Genomic DNA, 22,474 nt, shown 5'->3' with positions numbered 1-22,474 from the left:
TGTTGTTCCAAAATGAGTGTGGCATTTTCCTTACTTCCTCCAGGATGTTCTGTGCTGGCCTTTAACTGAAAGATTCATAGAATCATAGAAATCTGAATGATTCATAGAATCACAGAAGGGTCTGAGTTGGAAAGGACCTCCAAAGCTCATCCAGTGCAACCCCTCTGCAGTCAGCAGGGACACCCTCTACTAGATCAGGTTGCCCAGAGCCCTGTCCAGCCTCACCTTGCATATCTCCAGGGCTGGAGCTTCAACCACCTCCCTGGGCAACCTGTTGCGGTGTTCCACCACCCTTGTGGTGCAGAACTTGTTCTTCACATCCAGTCTAAATCTGCTCTGCTCTAGTTTGAAGCCACTGGTAACTAGTCTGTTCTGCTGTCTTGTCTCCTTGATAATTGCTTCCCTTAAAGGCCATACCATGAGCTGGCAGAGCATTTCTCTTGTGCATCAGAGACATGTGAAGCCAGCACTCACTTAATCCTGCTTCTGGGAATGCTCTGCTCTTGCTGTTGCAGAGCAAAATCCTCCTGTTGGGAGGTGTGGCAGGAGAGGTAGGACTTCAGAGAGCTGCTGAATCCTTTCTGATGTCTAGGCCCCTCTGTTTAAAAATGTCTGAGCAGCTACCTGTGAGACAAACTCCTTACTGAGTAGCAGTGAGGTAAATGTTGTTCTCCTTGCCAAGGTTGGAGGTGTGGACCCAAAACAGCTGGCTGTTTATGAAGAGTTTGCACGTAATGTCCCTGGCTTCCTGCCTACCAATGACTTAACTCAGCCTACAGGATTTTTGGCTCAGCCTATGAAGGTAAGGATCTTGGAATTCATCTGCTTCTGGTGAATGCTGCAGAGCTGGTCTGTGAATGGTGAGCTGTGAATGCTGCACCAGCTGGAGGACTGGTGAGGATCAGAGAGTTGTAATGCTGGGGAGCAGTCAGGAGATGCAGTTGTTTTAATGTCAAACTAACAGCAGCCTAAAGCTTAGATCCAGTCCTAGGGGTGCTTAATCCAAATTGGGGCAAGACCTGCAAGTCCTGAGTAGTTCCTGGCGTTTTAGTAGCAGTGGAACACTTCATTCAGGTCCTCCTTTGCTTTGGGAGGAAGATCACAGGTGGCAGGCATGGATTTTGAAATAAAGAACAGATCCTTGTATCCAGCTTGGTCTTAAGGACTGCTAGAATTGCTTGCTAGTTATTACCACAGCTTAATTTGCTCCTGTTTGTGGGTTTTAGCAACTAAGCCCCTGGCTGTGGAGCTCTGAGTTCTGGCTGCTGTCTTTTTCCAAAGCAGCAAAGCCAATCAATGTTGGATTTCACAGTCAAGTCCCCTTACAGAAATCACTCATTCTCACTTTCTCCTAAGCAGCAAGCTTGGGCTACAGATGATGTAGCCCAGATCTATGACAAATGTATGACAGAACTGGAGCAGCACCTGCAGTCCATTCCACACACCCTGGCCATGAATCCTCAAGCCCAAGCCTTGCGCAGTCTCCTGGAGGCGGTGGTGGTGGCTCGGAACTCTCGCGATGCCATTGCTGCTCTTGGGCTCCTGCAGAAGGTGAGTCAGGACAACTCTTCTCTTCCAGCAGCTCCTCTGCCTGCCTTCTGGGTTGTCTTGCTGCTGACTGTATCTTGATGCATCCTGTGGGACTTGGCTTGGTGGATGGTGCTTTGGAAATGCACTGAATGAGACTGGAACGGGGCCGTGGTGGTGCCTTGGTTTCTTGTACAGCTCAGGCTTCTGTGGGAAGGACCAGGTTCAGGGTCTTGGTTCTGGGGGAGGTTTTGTTCCTGTGGCAAGGAGGGAGCTGTTGCACTCCAGCATAGCCTTTCATTTCAGGTTGGTTTGGAGCAGAAGACAATGTCTGAGCCAGCCTTCTAGGCACGGTATCTTGTGCTGGACTTAGAGGCACACCTGGGGACTCTGGTCTGCAGTAACTGAGTCTGGAGGATGGCTTGACACCAGCCTATGGCTGAGCAGGGAACTGCTGCAGAGGGTCCAGAAGCTGTGGAGATGTTGAGGGGCCTGTGAGGAGCAAAGGCTGAGAGCCCTGGGGCTGTTGAGCCTGGAGAAGAGCAGCCCCAGAGGGGAGCTGAGCAATGCTCAGCAAGAGATAAAGGACCTGTGGGGGGCAAGAGGCTGGAGCTAGACTCTTGTGAGTGGTGCCCAGGGACAGGACAAGGGGCAGAGGGCACAGGCTGGACCCTAGGAGGTTCCACTTGAACAGGAGGAGAAAGTTGTTTGGTGTGAGGGTGCTGGAGGCCTGGAGCAGGCTGCCCAGAGAGGTTGTGGAGTGTCCTTGTGTGGAGAGCTTCCAACCCCCCTTGGGCATTGTGCTCCTGGGCAAGCTGCTGTGGGTCTTCTGCTGGAGCAGGGGGTTGGACCTGGAAGATCTCCAGAGGTCCCTTCCAGCTCCCCCCATGCTGGGCTTTTGTCCATCCAGCTGCTTGCTCTCTCTGCTCTCATGCAAGAGAGGGAGAAAGGGAAGGGGAGGTGGCTTGTTTATTCAGATTGTGACAGTTCACTAGGGAAAGTTTTTTGCTGTGTGCACAAACAAACCAAAAGAGAACAAGAAGCCCCACCTCACCTCAGCAGGCCCATGTCTGCCTGCTTCTCAGAAAGCAGGGCTTCAGCACAGGTCACATCTGCTTGGAAAGGGCAAACATCAGAACCATGAATGCCTCCCTTCATCTTCCTTTTCCCTGAGTGCTGTTGCTGAGCATGATGTCCTATGGTGGGCAGTATCCCTTTAGTCAGTCTGGCTCAGCTGTCCTGGCTCTGCTGCTTCCCAGCTTCTTGCCCATCCCCAGCCTACCCACCCAGTGGGATGGGCAAGGTGGGAGAAAGAAAGCCTTGGTGCTGGGCAGCTGGTGCTCAGCAATTGGAGGTCTCTTCCAACCTGGTTGATTCTGTGAGTTTGGAAAAGAGGAGGCTGAGAGGAGACCTCATTGCTCTCTCCAACAACCTGAAAGGAGGTTGTAGAGAGGTTGGTGCTGGTCTCTTCTCCCAGGTGGTTAGTGATAGAACAAGAAGGAATGGCCTCAAGCTACAACTGGATAAGTTTAGGCTGGACAATAGGAAAAAAAAATTCTTCCCAGCAAGAGTGGTCAGGGATTGGAATTGTGCTCACTTGAGCAGCACATACACTAAAATTGGGATGATACAGAGAAGATTAGCATGGCTCCTGCACAGGATGACACTCTAATTCCTGAAGCAGTCCTTATGGGTTTTTTCCACCATTAGCAAGTTTGCAGATGACACCAAGTTGGTGGCAGGAGTGGATCTGTTGGAGCCTAGGAGGGCTCTGCAGAGGGACCTTGGCAGGCTGGACAGATGGGCAGAGCCCAACAGGATGGCATTCAACAAGTCCAAGTGCCAGGTGCTGCACTTTGGTCACACCAACCCCATGCAGAGCTACAGGCTGGGGACAGAGTGGCTGAGAGCAGCCAGAGAGGGACCTGGGGGTGCTGGTGGGCAGCAGCTGAACAGGAGCCAGCAGTGTGCCCAGGTGGCCAAGAAGGCCAATGGCATCCTGGCCTGCATCAGGAAGAGTGTGGCCAGCAGGGGCAGGGAAGTCATCCTGCCCTGTGCTCAGCACTGGTTAGGCCACACCTGGAGTGCTGTGTCCAGCTCTGGGCTCCTCAGGTTAAGAAGGAGATTGAGAGGCTGGAAGGTGTCCAGAGAAGGGCAACGAGGCTGGGGAGGGGTCTGGGGCACAGGGCTGGGGAGGGGGCTGGGGCACAAGGCTGGGGAGGGGGCTGGGGCACAAGGCTGGGGAGGGGTCTGGAGCGCAAGGCTGGGGAGGGGACTGGGGCACAGGGCTGGGGAGGGGACTGGGGCACAAGGGCTGGGGAGGGGGATGGAGCGCAAGGCTGGGGAGGGGGCTGGAGCACAGCCCTGTGAGGAGAGGCTGAGGGAGCTGGGGGTGTTCAGCCTGGAGAAGAGGAGGCTCAGGGCAGACCTCATTGCTCTCCACAACTCCCTGCAGGGAGGTTGTAGCCAGGAGGGGGTTGGGCTCTGCTCCTAGGCAAGCAGCACCAGAACAAGAGGACACAGTCTCAAGCTGCCCCAGGGAAAGTTTAGGCTTGAAGTGAGGAGAAAGTTCTTCACAGAAAGAGAGATTGGCCATGGGATGTGCTGCCCAGGGAGGTGGTGGAGGCACCATCCCTGAGGTGTTCATAAAAAGCTTGGCTGTGGCACTGGGAGCCAGGGTTTGGTTGTCAGGAGGTGTTAGGTATTAGGTAATAGGTTGGACTTGATCTCTGAGGTCTTTTGAAACCTGGTTGATTCTGTGAATGTGCTGCCCAAGGAGGTGGTAGAGTCACCAATCCTGGCTGTTTTTAAAGGTGGTTTGGATGTGGTGCTTGGGGCTGTGGTTTCGGGGTGAACCTTGCAGAGTAGAGTTCTGGGTTGGACTGGGTGAGCCTGAGGGTCTTTTACAACCTGAAAGCTTCTGTGATTCTGTGAATTGACAGCACAGCACCACTGTAAGCACAACACCCTATGGGCTGCCATGGAGAAAATTCACTTCATCTGGCCAGATGTCCTGTTGTGATGTCTCCAACATCAGAAGAAGGACATGGAACTGTTGGAGTGAGTTTAGAGGAGGCCCACAAAGATGCTCCAAGGGCTGGAGGACCTCTGCTATGAGGACAAGCTGAGGGAGCTGGGGGTGTGCAGCCTGGAGAATAGAAGAGTCCAGGGGGATCTCAGAGCTGCCTTCCAGCAGCTGAAGGGGATCCTCTGGGAAGGCTGCAGAGGGACTTTTGCTGAGGGTGTCTAGAGACAGGCCAAGGGGGAATAGTTTGAAGCTGAGGGAGAGCAGGGTTAGAGTGGAGCTGAGGAAGAAGTCCTTCAGTAGGAGGATGGTGAGACTCTAGAATGGGCTGCCCAGGGATGAGTATGGAGGATGGCTTGACACTAGCCTATGGCTGGAGCAGCTGATAACATCTCCCAGCCGGACCAAGGCCTCCAGCCAACAACCACATTGGGGGTTTTTTGCATGTCTGCTGAGTCTTTGGAGTGATAACCTTCACTGAGGAGGATTTGGAAGAGGACTTGTTTTTTCCTCTGCTAACAGGTTGCATCTGTTCTAGGCTGTAGAAGGCTTACTGGATGCCACCAGCGGGGCGGACGCCGACCTGCTGCTGCGCTATCGCGAGTGTCACCTGCTGGTGCTGAAGGCTCTGCAGGATGGCCGTGCCTATGGATCCCCCTGGTGTAACAAGCAAATTACCAGGTCAGTTCCCAGCCAACAGGGACAGTGGTCTTCATCTTTCCTTCATCTTTTGGCTGTTACCACTCTGACCCACTTGCATGTTCGTATTTTGTACGGCTGCCACTTGGACAGACAAAATAACTTGGTTGGAATTGTGCTGCTTCAGCTTAGAACGTGGTGGGAACCTTCCAGAGAATTAAGGGTTGTGTTTATCCTTCCTTGACAGCAAATGTCTCTGTGTGCTGTCACAAAAGAGTGCTTCAGCTAGGCAGATGTGCCACTTGGTCCTCCCAAGAGAGGCTGCTGAACAAACTGAAGCTCTTGAAAGCCTCTTGTGACCACTCATGAAGGGCAACACAAGTCCTCGAGGCTGCTGGCCATGTGAATTCAGACATTACCTTAGAGAAGGCTCAGTCTGGGTATGGCAGAGCTGCTCAAGTGTGAGATTTGAGTTGCTTCCCTGAAGCTGTGTTTGAAGTAGAGTGCTTTAAAAGCAATAATGCAATCCTCCAGGTGCCTGATTGAGTGCAGAGACGAGTACAAGTACAACGTGGAAGCCGTGGAGCTGCTCATCCGCAACCACCTCGTCAACATGCAGCAGTATGACCTGCACTTGGCTCAGGTAAAGGCAGCTGGGCACTTCTGGAGGAGAATGATGATGAGTGGGGCCACTTTGGTGGTGATGGTTGAACTTGAATTGCCTTTTTCCTTTTTTCCTTCACACTGACAGTCAATGGAGAATGGCCTGAACTACATGGCCGTGGCTTTCGCCATGCAGTTGGTCAAGATCCTGCTGGTGGATGAGAGGAGTGTTGCCCACGTGACAGAGGCAGATCTTTTCCACACCATTGAGACACTCATGAGGATCAATGCTCATTCCAGAGGAAATGCCCCTGAAGGGTGAGGCTGAAATTCTGGGCACTGTTAACTCTCTCCTGCATTGTGATCTGGATGTTGTATGGGCAGTAGCTCGTCCTCGGCATCGTTGCTGGTGGTCGCTTCTCACAGGACAGGGACGAGAGGAACTGGGCTTAGGTTGTGCCAAGGGAGGCTTAGGTTGGAGATGAGGAAAAATTTTGTTGCTGCAAGAGTGGTCAGGGATTGGCAGAGGCTGCCCAGGGAGGTGGTGGAGTCCCCATGCCTGGAAGTGTTCCAGAAAGCTGTGGCTGTTAGGGCCATGGTCTAGTGGTCTAGTGGTCATGGTACTTGGGTTGCAGCTGAACTCTATCTTAAAGATCTCCAGTCTTTATGATTCTGTGATTGAGTCCCACAGTTTTAACCTTTCTCTAGGGCTGCAGTCCTCTCTTAGCTTAAGTTGTCACTTTTAGGTAAACGTGCTGATTTTATGTCAAAATAGAGGCAGCTGCAGCATCACATCAAATGGAGAAGGCTCTGAGGAGGTCTTATTGTGGCCTTCCAATATCTGAAGGGGGCCTACAAGAAAGCTGGGGAAGGATTTTTAGGGTGTTGGGCAGTGATAGGACTAGGGGGAAGGGATCTAAGCTAGAGAAGGGGAGATTTTAGATTAGACATCAGGAAGAAGTTCTTCCCCATGAGGGTGGTGAGACACTGGCAGACACCAGGGAGATGGTGGAAGCCTCATCCCTGGAGGTTTTTAAAGCCAGGCTGGATGTGGCTCTGAGCAACCTGATCCAATGTGAGGTGTCCCTGCCTATGGCAGTGGGGTTGGAACTAGATGATCTTTAAGGTCCCTTCCCACCCTGACAATTCTGTAACTCTGTGAATTCTTGAAGCCAAAATCCTTGCTGTGCACTGTGCTCCAAGGTCCCATGGTGCTGTGAGAAACTTGCTTGGAGTCCTGCTTTGTCTCAAGTCCAGGCAGTATCCATACCTGTTTAAATCGGAAGTAGCTAGGTGTTAATTTGTTCATCACAAGCAAGTCATCAAACTGCACAAGAAGCAATCATCCACCAACCTCATGTGGCCTTTCATGTGCTGATCATTGGGTAGCAAACATTGCCACAGCCTCTGGAAAGCCCTGTGGGACTTGCAGACCTCCTGTTGCTAAGGTGGAAGCAGTCACTGATGGGTTTCTGAAGGACACTTGAGTGGAGCTTGGAGAACTCTGGGTTGCTTTGAGAGGAGCCAGCAGCTGGTGGTGGTGGCAGCATTGGCTGTTGCTAGTCGGGGTCCCCAAACAAAGCCCATCATGGGACATCTTAGTCACAGAATCATAGAATGGCTTAGGTTGGAAGGGACCTCAGAGATCATCTCTTCCAACATCCCTGCCATGTGGTGGGGACACCTCTCAGCTACAGGCTTTTGGGCTTCCAGAATCTGCAAAAGAGAGAGTTGAGGTTGTTCAGCCTGGAGAAGAGAAGGCTTTAGAGAGACCTTCTTACAGCTTTTCAGTACTTAAAGGGGACCTCCAGGAGAGCTGGAGAGGGACTTACTACAAAGGCATGTGGGGTGATGGCTTCAAACTGGTAGAAGCTAGGTTTAGGTGAGACATTAGCAGGAAATTCTTCCCCTTGAGGGTGGTGAGACAATGGCACAGGTTGCCCAGAGAAGTTGTGGAGGCTCCCACCGTGGCAATGCTCAAAGCCAGGTTGGATGGGGCCTGGAGCAATCTGGTCTAGTAGGAGGTGTCCCTGCCCACAGCAGTGGAGTTGAAACTAGATGATCCTTAAGGTCCTTTGCAGCCCAACCCATTCTGAGTTGATGAAGAGTGAAGCTGTTTCTCATCCCTGTGGTGCTCTGCTGGGTGAATTGGAGGAGAGCTTCCAAGCTGGTCTGACCTTCAGTATTCCTTCTTTCCCCATAAATGTATCTGCTCTAAGGACTTAGTTCTGCTCTTCCAGTGAGGACTGGAAGTACAGAGATTTAGTATAAGAAACAATTTGCTTTCTTCCAACTCTCTAGGACTTGAACTTTCAGTTCCTGCATCTTCTTGAGGGAGGAGAAACATTAACCCAGCTCTTTTGCTCTGCTCTCTCCCATTAGGTTACCCCAGCTGATGGAAGTGGTCCGCTCAAACTATGAGGCAATGATTGACCGTGCTCATGGAGGTCCTAACTTCATGATGCATTCAGGAATATCCCAAGCCTCTGAGTATGATGATCCACCTGGTCTGAGGGAGAAGGCAGAGTACCTGCTGAGGGAGTGGGTGAACCTCTACCATTCAGCTGCAGCTGGCCGCGACAGTACCAAAGCGTTCTCGGCGTTTGTTGGACAGGTAGAGCTTTTGGAAAGAAAGGTGCTTTTTATTCAACATCAGTAAGGGCTCGTGCCCCCCATTTTCAAGCACTTCTAACCTATCTTAGGCAGCCTTTTGAAACTTGCAGGTGTGTGGCACTTGGCTGTCCCAGTTGCATCTGGTTTTTATGGCGAAGCTCTGTCGAAACTTCTGCTCTTCACTAAACCATGTTCTTCACTTCCTGTAGCACCAAGCTGTCCATTCAAACCAGGAGGTTTGGGACACCTCTGGGGGGAAGGGGGCTTCAGCTGAGATGGCTGCTGGGAGCATTGAGCCCAGTCTATTTTTCTGTGTTGCCCAGCAAAAGGACAAGGGGCAGTGGGAAGATGGCTTGACACTGGCCTATGGCCAAGTAGGGAACTGCTGGAAAGAGTCCAGGGGAGGCTGCAAAGCTGCTGAGGGGCCTGGAGCAAAGGCTGAGAGCCCTGGGGCTGAGAGCCTGCAGAAGAACAGCCCCAGAGGGGAGCTGAGCAATGCTCAGCAAGAGCTAAAGGAGCTGTGGGAGGCAAGAGGCTGGGGTCAGGCTCTGCTCAGTGGTGCCAAGGGACAGGAAAAGGGGCAGAGGGCACAAACTGGAACCCAGGAGGTTCCATGTGAAGAGGAGGAGAAATTTATTTGATGTGAGGGTGCTGGAGGCCTGGAGCAGGCCTGGAGAGGTTGTGGAGTCTCCTTCTCTGGAGAGCTTCCAACCCTCCCTGGCCATTGTACTCCTGGGCATTGTGCTGTGGGTGCCCTTCTTGAGAAGGGAGTTGGACTGGGTGAGTTCCAGAGGTCCCTTCCAACCCTCACCATGCTGGGATCCCTGAGACTGTATTCCTGGCACCTTCTTGAGTGCAGCTCCAAGGAAGCCCCTGCCTCAGCCTCTTTGCATTGTCTCCTGTTGCAGTTCCTGTGCTAACACCACCAGAATGCTACAGGTTTTGCAGCAACCAATGAAAAAAAGCAGTTGAAGCTCTGAAGTGTGCATAAAGAACTTGACTGATGCAACCATTTTTCATGTGACTTCAGTGTCCTCATGCCACAGCTTGTAGCCAGCTTTTCCTTGCTGTCATTCCTCCTGCATGGCCTCTTTTTGCAGTGCTGTAATGGATCTCCTGACTGTTTAATGTCACCTCAGTCTTTGTATACCTTGAAGTATGCTGCTAGTGTGCATCAGTGTAGTGGATCCACACTACTCAGTGCACTTGTGGCCTGCTTCACTCTTGCCACACTTCCTTGCTTACCTGATGTGCTTATTTGATCAGATTTGAAACAGCAATTGAACCCACATCAAAATGCAGTGTTCTCATGGAGTTGTTTTCTTTCCAGGTTTTACTGATGGTCTTTTAAAGGAGTATTTAGTGATAACTGCATTAATGTTTTATTACTAAACTTGGGTGACCCTAATTTTGCCTGCTTAAATTCACTGTCACTTCCTCACATCACCTCCTGTGATTCTGTGAGAGGAACTGGCCTGAAGTTGTGCCAGGGGGGAGGCTTAGGTTGGAGAGGAGGAAAAATTTCTTTGCTGCAAGAATGGTCAAGGATTGAAACAGGCTGCCCAAGGGAGGTGGTAGAGTGCCCATGCCTGGAAGTGTTCAAGAACCTTGGGACCATGGTTTGATGGCTATGGTGGGGTTGGGTTGCTGGTTGGACTCTTCCAACTGAAACAGTTCTATGATTCCTTTCCTCCAGTCTTCAGGACAAAGAGCACAGAACTTTGGAAGGCAGCTACATGAATTCCCTTTTGAAAGACACAAAGTGCCTTTAGAAATACTATTGGGCTATCATCCTACTTCTTACATAGCTTCATGTCTGTGCAGTAGGAGCTCAGAAGTCAAAAGCTTTCTTCAAAACTCAAAAGTTTCCTGCAGATTGTTTGATTTTGATGCCTTTAATACTGGAGGGGGGTGTAACAAATCAAAGGATCATCTTTTTTTTATCTGTATGTCATTAAAACCAACATATCACCCCCCAGTGCAGAACAAACACCAAACACACACACCCCTCCCCAAGTCTTTGCATGTTGTGTTCCTGTGAGAAAAATTCACTGTCCGAAAGCAGTTTGCTTCTACAAAAAGTGTTACTGCAAAGCAGTGCTGGTAGGAGCTCAATCACAGAATCAACCAGGTTGAAAAAGACCTTTGAGATCATCCAGTCCAACCTATCACCCAAAACCATCCAATCAACTAATCCATGGCACTAAGTGCCTCATCCAGTCTCTTTCTAAACACTTCCAGGGACAGTGACTCCACCACCATTTTGGGCAGCCCATTCCAAAGGCCAATCACCTTCTCTGTGAAGAATTTCTTCCTAACACCTGGTAGGAGCTGAGCTCTTCCATTGCCACAGCTTGGACCCCAACCTGTGTGGGCTCCTAAAAGCCAGACAGGCTGAACCACTGCCACCCCTTGCTGTCCCCCAGTGCTGGTGGCAGTACTGATACGCTCCCCAATGATGCTTAAAAAGAAGTGGGATCAAAAAGACTACTTGGGAATAAATGTGTCTCCTAAAATTGGGTTGCCACCCTTGAGGGGCCTTAAATCCCCCTGTTGGGGCAAAGTGGCAAGAGATTAGAATCAGGGTTGGAAGGGAGCTCAAGGCTCAGCCAGTTCCACCCCCCCTGCCATGGGCAGGGACACCTCACACCAGATCAGGCTGGCCAGAGCCTCATCCAGCCTGGCTGCAAACACCTCCAGGGATGGAGCCTCAACCACCTCCCTGGACAACCCATTCCAGGCTCTCACCACTCTCATGGGGGAGAACTTCTTCCTCACATCCAGTCTGAATCTCTCCACTTCCAGCTTTGTTCCATTCCCTCTAGTCCTGTCACTGCCTGATATCCTAAAAAGTCCCTCCCCAGCTTTCTTATAGTCCCCTTCAGATGCTGGAAGGTTGCTGCCAATCTCTTGAGAGCGTGGTAAGAGTTAGTTGTGCCCAGGGTAGCTTGTGAAGCCTGTACTGTTAGAAATCCTCACTATGAATACAGGCTGGGGAAGGAGGGGATAGAAAGCAGCCCTGTGGAAAAGGATTTGGGGGTGCTGAGGGATGAGAAGCTGGCCAGGAGCAGGCAGGGGGAGCTGGCAGCACAGAAGGCAAAGCACAGCCTGGGCTGCATCCAAAGCAGCATTGCCAGAGAGGTGATTCTGCCTCTTTGCTCTGCTCTGCTGGGACCTCACCTGCAGTGCTGTGTGCAGGGCTGGAGCCCTCACTATAAAGGGCATGGAGCTGATGGAGAGGGTCCAGAGGAGGTCATGAAAATGCTTAGGGGGTTGGAGCAGCTCTGCTCTGAGGACAGGCTGAGGGAGCTGAGGGTGTGCAGCCTGGAGAAGAGAAGGCTCTGGGGAGACCTAATAGCAACCTTCCAGTACCTGAAGGGGGCTACAGGAAGGATGGAGAGAGACTGATCCCAAAGGCCTGCAGTGACAGGACCAGGGGCAATGGTTTCAAACTAGAGAAGGGAAGATTTAGCTTGGATATCAGGAAGAAGTTCTTTAGTCTGAGGGTGGTGGAACACTGGAACAGGTTTCCCAGGGAGGTGGTTGGGGCTCCATCCCTGGAGATATTTAAAGTGAGGCTCAATGACACCTTGGGCAACCTGATCTAGTTGGGGATGTCCCTGCTGACTGCAGGGAGGTCGGATTGGCTGACCTTTGGAGGTCCCTTCCAGCCTGGACTATTCTCTGATTGTATGAAATGAGCTGACAACTGACCTGTGGTGACAGTTCTGAGGTTTTTTTGCCTTTGCTTGGGCAGATGCACCAGCAAGGAATCCTGAAGACAGACGACCTGATCACTCGCTTCTTCCGCCTGTGCACCGAGATGTGCGTGGAGATCAGCTACCGTGCCCAGGCCGAGCAGCAGCACAACCCTGCTGCCAACCCCACCATGATCCGAGCCAAGTGCTACCACAACCTGGATGCCTTTGTGAGGCTGATTGCACTGCTGGTGAAGCACTCTGGGGAGGCAACCAATACTGTTACCAAGATCAACCTTCTCAACAAGGTCAGGAAGCCTCGCGGCGTACTCCTTGCCCGTGGAGTTTGTGGCTTGGGTGATGAGGATGGAAGGGGTGGGCTGAGGAGAATCTCAGGTGGTTCAGTAAGGTGAAGCGCACCTAAGTCAGGGCAGCCTTTGATGTTAATCTAGGCTGGGGGTTAATGAGACTGAGAGCAGCCCTGCAGAGAATTACTTAGAGGGGTGCTGGTGGGGGAGAAGCTGGACAGGAGCCAGCAGCGGGCACTGTCAACACAGAAGGCCAAGGGTAGCCTGGGCTGTATCCAAAGCAGTGTGGCCAGCAGTGGAAATCAGCAGGGGATTCTGCCTCTCCGCTGAAACCTCACTTGCAGTGCTGGGTCCAGCCCTGGGACCTCCAGCACAAAGACATGGACCTGCTGGAGTGGGTCCAAAGAAGGCCATGAAGATGCTCAGAGGGCTGGAGAACCTCTGCTGTGGGGACAGGCTGGAAGAATTGGGGCTGTTGAGCCTGGAGAATAGAAGGCTCCAGGGAGACCTTAGAGCTGCAGTTCAGTATCTGCAGGAGAGCTGCAGGTAGGCTGGAGAGGGACCATTTGGAAGGGGCTGTGGGGATAGGCCATGGGGCAACAGTTTGAAAGTGGAGCAGGGCAGAGTTAGGCTGGACATCAGGAGGAAGTTCTGCACAGTGAGAGTGGGGAGATGCTGGAACAGATTTCCCAGGGAGGTGGTTGAGGCCCCATCCCTGGAGCCATTCACAGTGAGACTGGAGAAGGCTCTGGGCAGCCTGATCTAGTTAAGGATGTCCCTGCTGACTGCAGAGGGGGTTGGACTGGATGCCCTTTGGAGGTCCCTTCCAACCCAGACCACTCTATGAAAGTCAGCTGTCCTCACTGTCATGGTACCACAGCTGTCTTGCTGCCACCACTGCCACACTCAACTGCATCTCTGCAGGTCCTTGGCATTGTGGTGGGAGTTCTGCTGCAGGACCACGACGTGCGGCAGAGCGAGTTCCAGCAGCTCCCTTACCATCGCATCTTCATCATGCTGCTCTTGGAATTAAATGCTCCTGAGCACGTCCTGGAGACCATCAACTTCCAGACCCTCACAGCTTTCTGGTACGTGTTTGAGATGGGCCACAACGCTCTTCCTTTTCCTTCTGAGAGGATCCAGATGGTTCACCTGCAGGCTGTCTTGACTGTTCCTCTGTGGTGGCTTAAATCACCTGCAGAATAACTGGGGCTGGAGGCTTTCCACTTGCTTGTTGGAAGGAGGATGAGTGGTGAAGCCCAAGATGCTCCAATGCCTCGCTTGTAGGGCTGTGAATGTTTTCCCTTGGATGTTAAGAAAAGCAATCCTGTTGCTGTGCACCTTCTAACCTGCTCTAACTTTTCTTTCAGTAACACATTTCACATCCTGAGGCCTACCAAAGCTCCAGGTTTTGTTTATGCCTGGCTGGAACTGATCTCCCATCGGATATTTATTGCAAGAATGCTGGCACATACACCACAGCAGAAGGTGTGGCTGCAGTTTATCTCTCTTCTCAATTAATTAAAAGCTCACACAGATTGCTTATCTGGTGTGGTGCTGTTTCACATCTCTCCCAAATGCACTAGCAGCATGGCTGGTCTGTTTTGTTGTTGTCTTCCATATTCACAGTAACCTAACTGCATGGAGGAGAGTCTTTGTGGCAATAAACTGTGGGAAAGAGAGGGCAAATTGAACTTAATATTGTCCAAGTCTGGAACAGCTGCAGTCCAGAGCCAAAGCTGCCAACTCAGTGTGGCACAGGGAGTGTTCTGAAAACACCCATTGCACATGATCCCTCCCTGGAGGTGTTCAAGGCCAGGGTGGATGAGGCCTTGAGCAACCTGGGCTAGTGGGAGGGTGTCCCTGCTCGTGGCAGGGGGGTTGGAACTGGGTGATCCTTAAGGTCCCTTCCAGCCCAATCCATTCTGTCAATCTGTGAACTTGGAATGAGCTGTGCTGCACTCACTGCTAGAACAAGCAGCAGGACAGAACTTTAATCCAAGCTTAATCAAAGCTCAACCTGATAGCAGCCTTTCCAGTACCTGAAGGGGGGCCTACAGGAAGGATGGAGAGAGACTGTTTACAAAGGCTTGTGGTGACAGGACAAGAGGCAGTGGCTTCAAACCAGTGCAGAGCAGATTTAAATTGGGTATCAGGAAGAAGTTCTTCACCATGAGGGTGGTAGAACACTGGAACAGGTTTCCCAGGGAGGTGGTTGAGGCCCCATCCCTGGAGATATTCCAGGTGAGGTTCCAGAGGGATCTGGGCACCCTGATCTAGTTGGGGACATCCCTGCTGACTGCAGGGGGGTTGGACTGGCTGACCTTTGGAGGTCCCGTCCAGCCTGGATCATTCTATGATTCTAATCATAGTCTTGCAATGAAGACAACTTCTCTTCACTGCACCTTTTTCCACCAGCTTGTTTTTTGTCTTGGCAGGGTTGGCCAATGTATGCCCAGCTGCTGATTGACCTCTTCAAGTACCTGGCTCCTTTCCTTCGAAACGTGGAACTCACCAAACCTATGCAAATCCTCTACAAGGTAAGGCAGAAATGGCAACCAAGAGCTGCTGCTGCTTCCAACCAGAGCCCAGGGCTGTGGCTGGTAGCAAAATGGCATTTACTGCTCTTTTGTGATGAGTATCTGGGAGTGCAGTGTGGCTTGGAGTCAGATCTGGTGTGGCACAGATGAGTATCTTCACTGTCAGGCTGGCTCTGCTCTGCCCGCTCTGGGGCGGTCCCAGCAGTGAACCTCTCCTGTTTGGAATTCCCAGGGCACTCTGCGTGTGTTGCTGGTCTTGCTGCATGACTTCCCAGAATTCCTCTGTGACTACCACTATGGGTTCTGTGATGTGATCCCACCCAACTGTATCCAGCTAAGGAATCTCATCCTGAGTGCCTTCCCACGGAACATGAGGCTTCCAGACCCTTTCACCCCCAACCTGAAGGTAGGACTTGCTGTCATGGTTTGGCTTGGAAGGGACCTCAAAGCTCATCCAGCATTAACCCCCTGCCATGGGCAGGGACACCTCCCACCAGCCCAGGTGGCTCAAGGCCTCATCCAGCCTGGCCTGGAACACCTCCAGCCAGGGGGCAGCCACAGCCTCCCTGGGCAACCTGTGCCAGTGCCTCCCCACCCTCACTGACAACAATTTCTTCCTCCTCTCCACTCTCACTCTCCCCTCTCCCAGCTCCAAGCCATTGTCCCTCGTCCTGGCACTCCCAGCCCTTGTCACAAGTCCCTCCCCAGCTCTCCTGGAGCCCCTTCAGGTACTGGAAGGCTGCTCTGAGGTCTCCCTGGAGCCTTCTCTTCTCCATGCTGAACAGCCCCAACTCTCAGCCTGTCCCCACAGGGGAGGTTCTGCAGCCTCTGATCATTTTGGTGGCCTTCTCTGGACCCTCTCCAACAGTTCCATGTCCCTCTTGTGCTGAGAGCCCCAGAGCTGGAGGCAGTGCTGCAAGAGGGGTCTCAGCAGGCCAGAGGGGAGAATTCCCACCCTCTGCTGCTGCTCTCCCTGCTACTCTCAAATCTTTGAAGCAGCGATTTCACAGCTTTTAGAAGAAATCTGCTCTTCAAATTCAGTTTTTCCTTTCCATAACTGCTAGGCAGAAAGGTGGTAGTTGATGGAACCTCACTTTCAGCTCTGTGGCTGCTGCTGGTTCACAGCTGTTGGGTTTTTCCTCTCAACAGGTGGACATGTTGAGTGAGATCAATATTGCTCCACGGATCCTCACAAACTTCACTGGAGTGATGCCACCTCAGTTCAAGAAGGACTTGGATTCCTATCTCAAGACACGTTCTCCAGTCACCTTCCTGTCTGACTTACGCAGCAACCTCCAAGTGAGTGCCTCCTTTCCCAGCCTGGTGGGTTGAAAACATCTTTCCTGCTGCCTGAGTCACTCTCCCTTTCCCTGCAGGAATTCCCTGTGGAGCCCTCATGTGTCACAGGCAGTAGAAAAGCCTTTGGGAAAATGCTCGTTTCTGTGAGCCTTTTCCCCCAGAACAGGATGTTTCCACCTAACTTTGGGCCAGGTGGAACTTGAGGAAAGAGCAATATTTGCTTTCATGGCCTTAAAATTGAGCTCATTTTAAAGGCTTTTATCTACATGAGCTGCCAAATGCTTGTGGTGCAAATGTGATGCTAAACATCTTTGCCCCTCCTGCTTGCCTGTCTCTAGCACACAGCCCTGCAGATCCCTGTGCAGAAAATGTCCTCAGAGCTGACTGCATCAAGCTTTGCTTTCTTTTGTCCTCACCCACTGGGTGCTGAACAGTCTCTTGTGGCTTCCATCACATGACTCCAGTGCTGTTTACCCAGCCAGTGTCTGACATTCAAGGGCTGGGGTTTTTTTGGGGGCTTGATTATGGCTTTTCAGACTCTGATTAAAATTCTGACACCAAATGGATCCATTGTTCTAGAAATCTCTGGGTCTGCATGCAAATGCCTTTGGAGTGGAATTAAAGCAGGTCCAGAGAAGGGCAACAAAGCTGGGTAAGAAGGGGCTGGAGAACAGGGCTGGTGAGGAGCAGCTGAGGGAGCTGAGGTTGGAGAAGAGGAGGCTCAAGGGAGACCTTCTGGCTCTCCACACTCCTTCCCTTAGAGGAGGCTGAAGCCAGCTTGGGGTCAATCCCTTCTCCCAAGGAACAAGTGACAGGATGAGAGGAAACAGTCTCCAGTTGTGCAAGGGGAGGTTTAGTTTGGACCTTAGGAACAGTTTCTTCACTGAAAAAGTGGCTAACCCTGAACCAGGCTGCCCAGGGCAGTGGTGGAGTCCCCATCCCTGGAAAGGTTTCAAAGCCTTGGAGGTGTGGTGCTGAGGGCCATGGTTTAGTGGTGCCCTGGCAGCTGGACTCAGATGATTTTAAAGGTCTCTTCCAAGCACTAGCACTGCATGAGTCTGTTGCAGCTTTGATGGCTGAAGGAGTACAGACTGTGAATGCTGCTGCCTTCTGGGCTGTCTGAGTGTCTGCTCAGCAAGTTTGCTGAAGATACCAAACTGGGAGGCTTGACTGAGATGCCTGAAGGCTGTGTGGCCATTGAGACCTGGACAGAGGGAGAGCTGGGCAGAGAGGAACCTAAGGAGGTTCAACAAGGATGAGTGCAGAGCCCTGCAGCTGGGCAGGAAGAAGAAACTGCAGCAGGACAGGTTGGGAGGGGATCTGCTGGAGAGCAGCCCCAAGGAGAAGGAGCTGGCAGTGCTGCTGGGCAGCAAGTTCTGCATGGCACAGCAATGTGCCCTGGGGGCCAAGAAGGCCAAGGGGGTCCTGGGGGGCATTCAGCAGAGGGTGGCCAGCAGGGCCAGGGAGGTTCTCCTCCCCCTCTGCTCTGCTCTGCTCTGCCCTGGGGAGGCCACAGCTGGAATATTGCATCCAGCTCTGGGCTCCCCAGCTGCAGAGGGACAGGGATCTGCTGGAGAGAGTCCAAGGGAGGGCTCCAAGGCTGCTGAAGGGACTGCAGCACTGCCTGGGGAGGAGAGGCTGAGAGCCCTGGGGGTGCTGAGTCTGCAGAGGAGAAGGCTGAGAGGGATCTGCTCAATGTCTATCCAGAGCTGAGGGCTGGGGGGCAGGAAGGAAGGGACAGGGACAGCCTCTGCTCACTGTGCCCTGGCATAGCACAAGAGGCAATGGATGGAAACTGCAGCACAGGAGGTTCCACCTCAGCAGGAGGAGGAACTTCTGCACTGGGAGGGGGACAGAGCCCTGGAGCAGGCTGCCCAGAGAGGTTGTGGAGTCTCCTGCTCTGGAGCCTTTCCAGCCCTGGCTGGATGTGTTCCTGTGTGACCTGTGCTGGATTCTAAGGTCCTGCTCTGGCAGGGGGTTGGACTTGATGATCTTGGAAGGTCCCCTTCCAAGCCCTAACATGCTGTGATCTTTGCTGTTAGGTCTCCAACGAGCCTGGCAACCGCTACAACATCCAACTGATCAACGCCTTGGTGCTCTACGTGGGGACTCAAGCCATTGCACACATCCACAACAAGGGCAGCACACCCTCCATGAGCACCATCACCCACTCAGCCCACATGGACATCTTCCAGAATTTGGCAGTAGACCTGGACACTGAAGGTGAGCTGGGAAATGCTTCTAGGGAAGGTGATAGTCACATTTCAGAGTGGGTTGTGCCTTCTGTGTCTCACGCCTCAGACAGGATTGGATGGTTGCAACCAGAGGGGGTGATGCTAGTTGTCAACAGATTGATTGCCAGGTGGAGATAGGTGATTAGTGAAGGCCCTCAGGGGTCTGGGCTGGGACTGTTCAGTATCTTCAGCAATGACCCAGCAGGATCAAGTGCACCCTCAGCAGTCTTGCAGGTGACACCAAACTGAGTGATGCAGTTGAGGCACCTCAGGGGCAGGACTAATCCGGAGGGACCTGGACAAGTTGGAGAAGTGGGACCATGTTAACCCTGTGAGGTTCAGTAAGGCCAAGTCCAGTGTCCTGCACCTGGGTTAGGGCAACCCCCAGTACCAGTCCTGAGGAGAAGGACTTGGGGGTGCAAAGCTGGAGATGAGCTGGCGCCAAGCACTGCCAGCCCAGCCCCAGCCTGTCCTGTGCTGATCCCCAGCAGTGTGGGCAGCAGGGGCAGGGAGGGGATTCTGCTCCTCTGCTGTGCTCTGCTCAGACCTCCCCTGCAGTGCTGGGGCAGCTCTGGAGCCCTCAGCACAGACAAGGACCTGTTGGAGCAGTGCCAGAGGAGGCCACAGCAGTGCTGGCAGGGCTGGAAGGGCTCTGCTGTGAGGCCAGGCTGAGAGAGTTGGGCTTGGGCAGCCTGGAGAAGAGGGACACCTTTCAGTTCTCCAAGGGATCTCTCAGAAAGCTGGGGACAGAGTTGGGAGCAGGACCTGTTGTGCCAGGCCAAGGGGGGGATGGTTTGAACTGAAAGAGGGAGATGGAGAGTGGAGAGAAGGGAGAAATGTTTGAGGGAGGAGAGATCCTGGCCCAGGCTGCCCAGAGAAGTGGGAGGTGCCCTCTCTTCAGCTTCAGGGTTTGTCTGTTGTGCTCTCAAGCCGAGCTGGAGCAGTGCTGGCTGGCTGCTGGCCCCTTGCTGTGCTGAGGCAGCCCTCTGCTCGCTGTGCCCTGCAGGCCGATACCTCTTCCTGAACGCCATCGCCAACCAGCTGCGCTACCCCAACAGCCACACTCACTACTTCAGCTGCACCATGCTCTACCTGTTTGCTGAGGCCAACACTGAGGCCATCCAGGAGCAGATCACAAGGTGAGGGAAGCCCTTAACCCTGAGGAAAAGGACTTGGGGGTGCTGAGGGATGAGAAGCTGGACAGGAGCAGGCAGGGGGAGCTGGCAGCACAGAAGGCAAAGCACAGCCTGGGCTGCATCCAAAGCAGCATTGCCAGAGAGGTGATTCTGCCTCTTTGCTCTGCTCTGCTGAGACCTCACCTGCAGTGCTGTGTGCAGGGCTGGAGCCCTCAGCACAGGAAGGACATGGAGCTGATGGAGAGGGGCCAGAGGAGGTCATGAAAATGCTTGGGGGGTTGGAGCAGCTCTGCTGTGAGGACAGGCTGAGGGAGCTGGGGGTGTTCAGCCTGGAGAAGAGAAGGCTCCAGGGAGACCTAATAGCAACCTGCCAGGACCTGGGGGGGACTACAGGAAGGATGGAGAGAGACTGTTCCCAAAGGCCTGCAGTGACAGGACCAGGGGCAATGGCTTCAAACTAGAGAAGGGAAGATTTAGCTTAGATATCAGGAAGAAGTTCTTTAGTCTGAGGGTGGTGGGACACTGGAACAGGTTTCCCAGGGAGGTGGCTGGGGCTCCATCCCTGAAGGTATTTCAGGTGAGGCTTGATGAGGCCCTGGGCAGCCTGATGTAGTTGGGGATGTCCCTGCTGACTGCAGAGGTGGGGGGGGGGTTGGTATGGATGAGCTTTGGAGGTCCCTTCCAGCCTGGACCATTCTGTGATTCTCTAAGCCTTCAACCCTCCACCGTTCCTGCCTCTCTGCATGGTTTTGGCTCTTTTTTGATCTCTAACTTTCCTTTTATTTGTGGATTTCAGGGTTCTCTTGGAACGATTGATTGTAAATAGGCCTCATCCCTGGGGTCTCCTCATTACTTTCATTGAGCTGATCAAAAATCCAGCTTTTAAGTTCTGGAACCATGAATTCGTTCACTGTGCTCCAGAGATTGAGAAGTGAGTACAGCTTCAACACCAGAAAGAAAAATCACTCCCACACCACCTCTGAAGCAGGGCACAAGGTGTACCCTGAGTGGCTTTGGTGCTTTTGTGAAAGAAAAGGATTTGGGGTGCTGGGGGATGAGAAGCTCAACATCAGCCAGCAGTCAGCACTTGCAGCTTGGAAACCCAATCACATCCTGGGCTGTATCAAGGGAAGTGTGGCCAGCAGGGCCAGGGAGGGGATTCTGCCCCTCTGCTCCACTCTGCTCAGACCACACCTGGAGCTCTCGGTCCAGTTCTGGAGCCTCTGTTCCAGGAAGGCTCTGGAGGGGCTGGAAGCTGTCCAGAGAAGGGCCAGGAGGAGGAGCAGAGGGCTGGAGCTGCTCTGCTCTGAGAAGAGCCTGAGAGAGTTGGGGTTGTGCAGGCTGGAGAGGAGAAGGCTCCCAGGAGACCTTCTGGTGGCCTTGCAGGATCTGAAGGGGGCTCCAAGAAAGCTGGGGAGGGACTTTAGAGGGTGTGAGGGAGTGATAGGACTGGGGGGGATGGAGCAAAAGTAGAAGTGGGGAGACTGAGATTGGATGTGAGGAAGAAATTCTTGCCCAGGAGGGTGGTGAGAGCCTGGCAGAGGTTGCCCAGGGAGGTGGTGGAAGCCTCCTGCCTGGAGGTTTTTGCAGCCAGGCTGGAGGTGGCTGTGAGCAACCTGCTGTGGTGTGAGGTGTCCCTGCCCATGGCAGGGGGTTGGAGCTGGCTGAGCCTTGAGCTCCCTTCCAACCCTGACAATTCTCTGATTCTATGATGCATTCCACACCCCTAACCCTGCTTTTGCTTCTGTGCCCAGGTTGTTCCAGTCAGTTGCACAGTGCTGCATGGGGCAGAAGCAGGCCCAGCAAGTCATGGAAGGGACTGGTGCCAGTTAGATGAAGCTGCAAAGCTGTTGGAGGAGGTCCTCATCCCACCAACTGACAGAAGACTCTGTAAGGCTCCTCCTGATCTTCCCAGCCCCCTCAAATGGAGCAGACACAACAGACCCTGGGTGAAAGTCTTAACGCTGGCACGTTCCAAAGGTTGAGAAACAGTTTTGGGGGAGGGTGAAGGGGAGGAAGGAGGGGGTTTGGTTGGGTTTTTTTCTTTCTCTTTTTTTCTTTTTGACTTTGGCCAAAATTCAGAAGATGCTGTGAATATCATTTTAAACAAGTTGTAAATACAAGGAAACAGGAAACTTTTTTTTTTCTTTCTTTCTTTTATTTTTTTTTTCTTGTCTGGACTTTTGGGTTTGTGCAAATTGTGTAAAGAAAAAAAAAAAGAGAAAAAATGGAAACAAAAAAGGCAGGTGGGGGAAGTGGTGCCTCTGTCCAGCTTGGGATAATAAAAAGGGGGCAGCTGCTGATGCCAAGCACTTGTCTGGGGCAACCCTCCTTGTCCCAACATTCCCAGACTCCCAAAGAAATACTGCAAAGCCAAGTTTTCCTATGATGTAACTTATTTTTTTCTTTCATGTGGAGATGGTGTTTGAGGGGGGGAAGAGAGGGAGAGGACACCTTTAAATCCAACCCAAGGTGGGGGAATACTGTGGAGTACAGGAAAGAGGTGAGGTGGAAGAGGTTGAGGTTCAGCATTGCTGCTTTTTTTTTTTTTTTCTTTTGTTCTCCCCCTCTCCTTCCCCTCTCCTCATCATATGCTGAGCAGCAGGCAGAGAGAAGCCATCTTGCTGTTGGAGCAGATACACCTCAGGCCCTTTGGGAGAGGGTCAGTTCAGTTTTAGGGAAGAAAGCAGAGACCAGGCCTCAGATTATTTTTTTGTGGGGGGAGGAAGGGGTATTTTGGGGTTTTTGGTTTTTTTTGGACACTTGTAAATTTTGGAAGGTATACAGGGAGAGGGGTGAGGGGTTTAAATTTAGAGCCTTTCCCAACTCCTCCCCTTCACCTTATGACCACA

The 22,474-nt window shown here is 52.5% G+C and overlaps 1 protein-coding gene and 1 non-coding gene across 4 annotated transcripts in view; both read left to right on the top strand.

Annotated features, from left to right (window-relative positions):
* The window catches only part of CNOT1 (CCR4-NOT transcription complex subunit 1), an 83,169-nt gene extending 61,539 nt beyond the window's left edge, over window positions 1–21,630 (top strand). For 2 of the 3 annotated variants that reach the window (XM_054389865.1, XM_054389864.1), the window contains exons 33-48: window positions 683–802; window positions 1,360–1,551; window positions 5,091–5,233; window positions 5,726–5,834; window positions 5,943–6,112; window positions 8,177–8,408; window positions 12,165–12,413; window positions 13,338–13,501; window positions 13,784–13,901; window positions 14,852–14,953; window positions 15,186–15,359; window positions 16,103–16,252; window positions 18,295–18,475; window positions 19,493–19,625; window positions 20,419–20,553; window positions 21,377–21,630. In XM_054389865.1, coding sequence (XP_054245840.1) covers window positions 683–802; window positions 1,360–1,551; window positions 5,091–5,233; window positions 5,726–5,834; window positions 5,943–6,112; window positions 8,177–8,408; window positions 12,165–12,413; window positions 13,338–13,501; window positions 13,784–13,901; window positions 14,852–14,953; window positions 15,186–15,359; window positions 16,103–16,252; window positions 18,295–18,475; window positions 19,493–19,625; window positions 20,419–20,553; window positions 21,377–21,455 — 2,451 coding nt within the window. In that variant the 3' untranslated portion in view covers window positions 21,456–21,630. Of the gene's footprint in view, window positions 1–682; window positions 803–1,356; window positions 1,552–5,090; window positions 5,234–5,725; window positions 5,835–5,942; window positions 6,113–8,176; window positions 8,430–12,164; window positions 12,414–13,337; window positions 13,502–13,783; window positions 13,902–14,851; window positions 14,954–15,185; window positions 15,360–16,102; window positions 16,253–18,294; window positions 18,476–19,492; window positions 19,626–20,418; window positions 20,554–21,376 lie in introns of all 3 variants that reach the window. The other variant, XM_054389863.1, reaches the window with a different exon arrangement.
* Window positions 3,117–3,222, top strand: LOC128973564 (U6 spliceosomal RNA). The gene has a single exon (XR_008489288.1). It is a non-coding gene; the product is annotated as a U6 spliceosomal RNA (small nuclear RNA).
* Window positions 21,631–22,474: the final 844 nt, after the last annotated feature.

This window comes from Indicator indicator, chromosome 19 (genome assembly GCF_027791375.1).
Source record: "Indicator indicator isolate 239-I01 chromosome 19, UM_Iind_1.1, whole genome shotgun sequence".
Taxonomy (NCBI): Eukaryota; Metazoa; Chordata; class Aves; order Piciformes; family Indicatoridae; genus Indicator; species Indicator indicator.
Note: the sequence above shows the minus strand (reverse complement) of the source record. Positions and strands in the feature narration are given on the sequence as shown.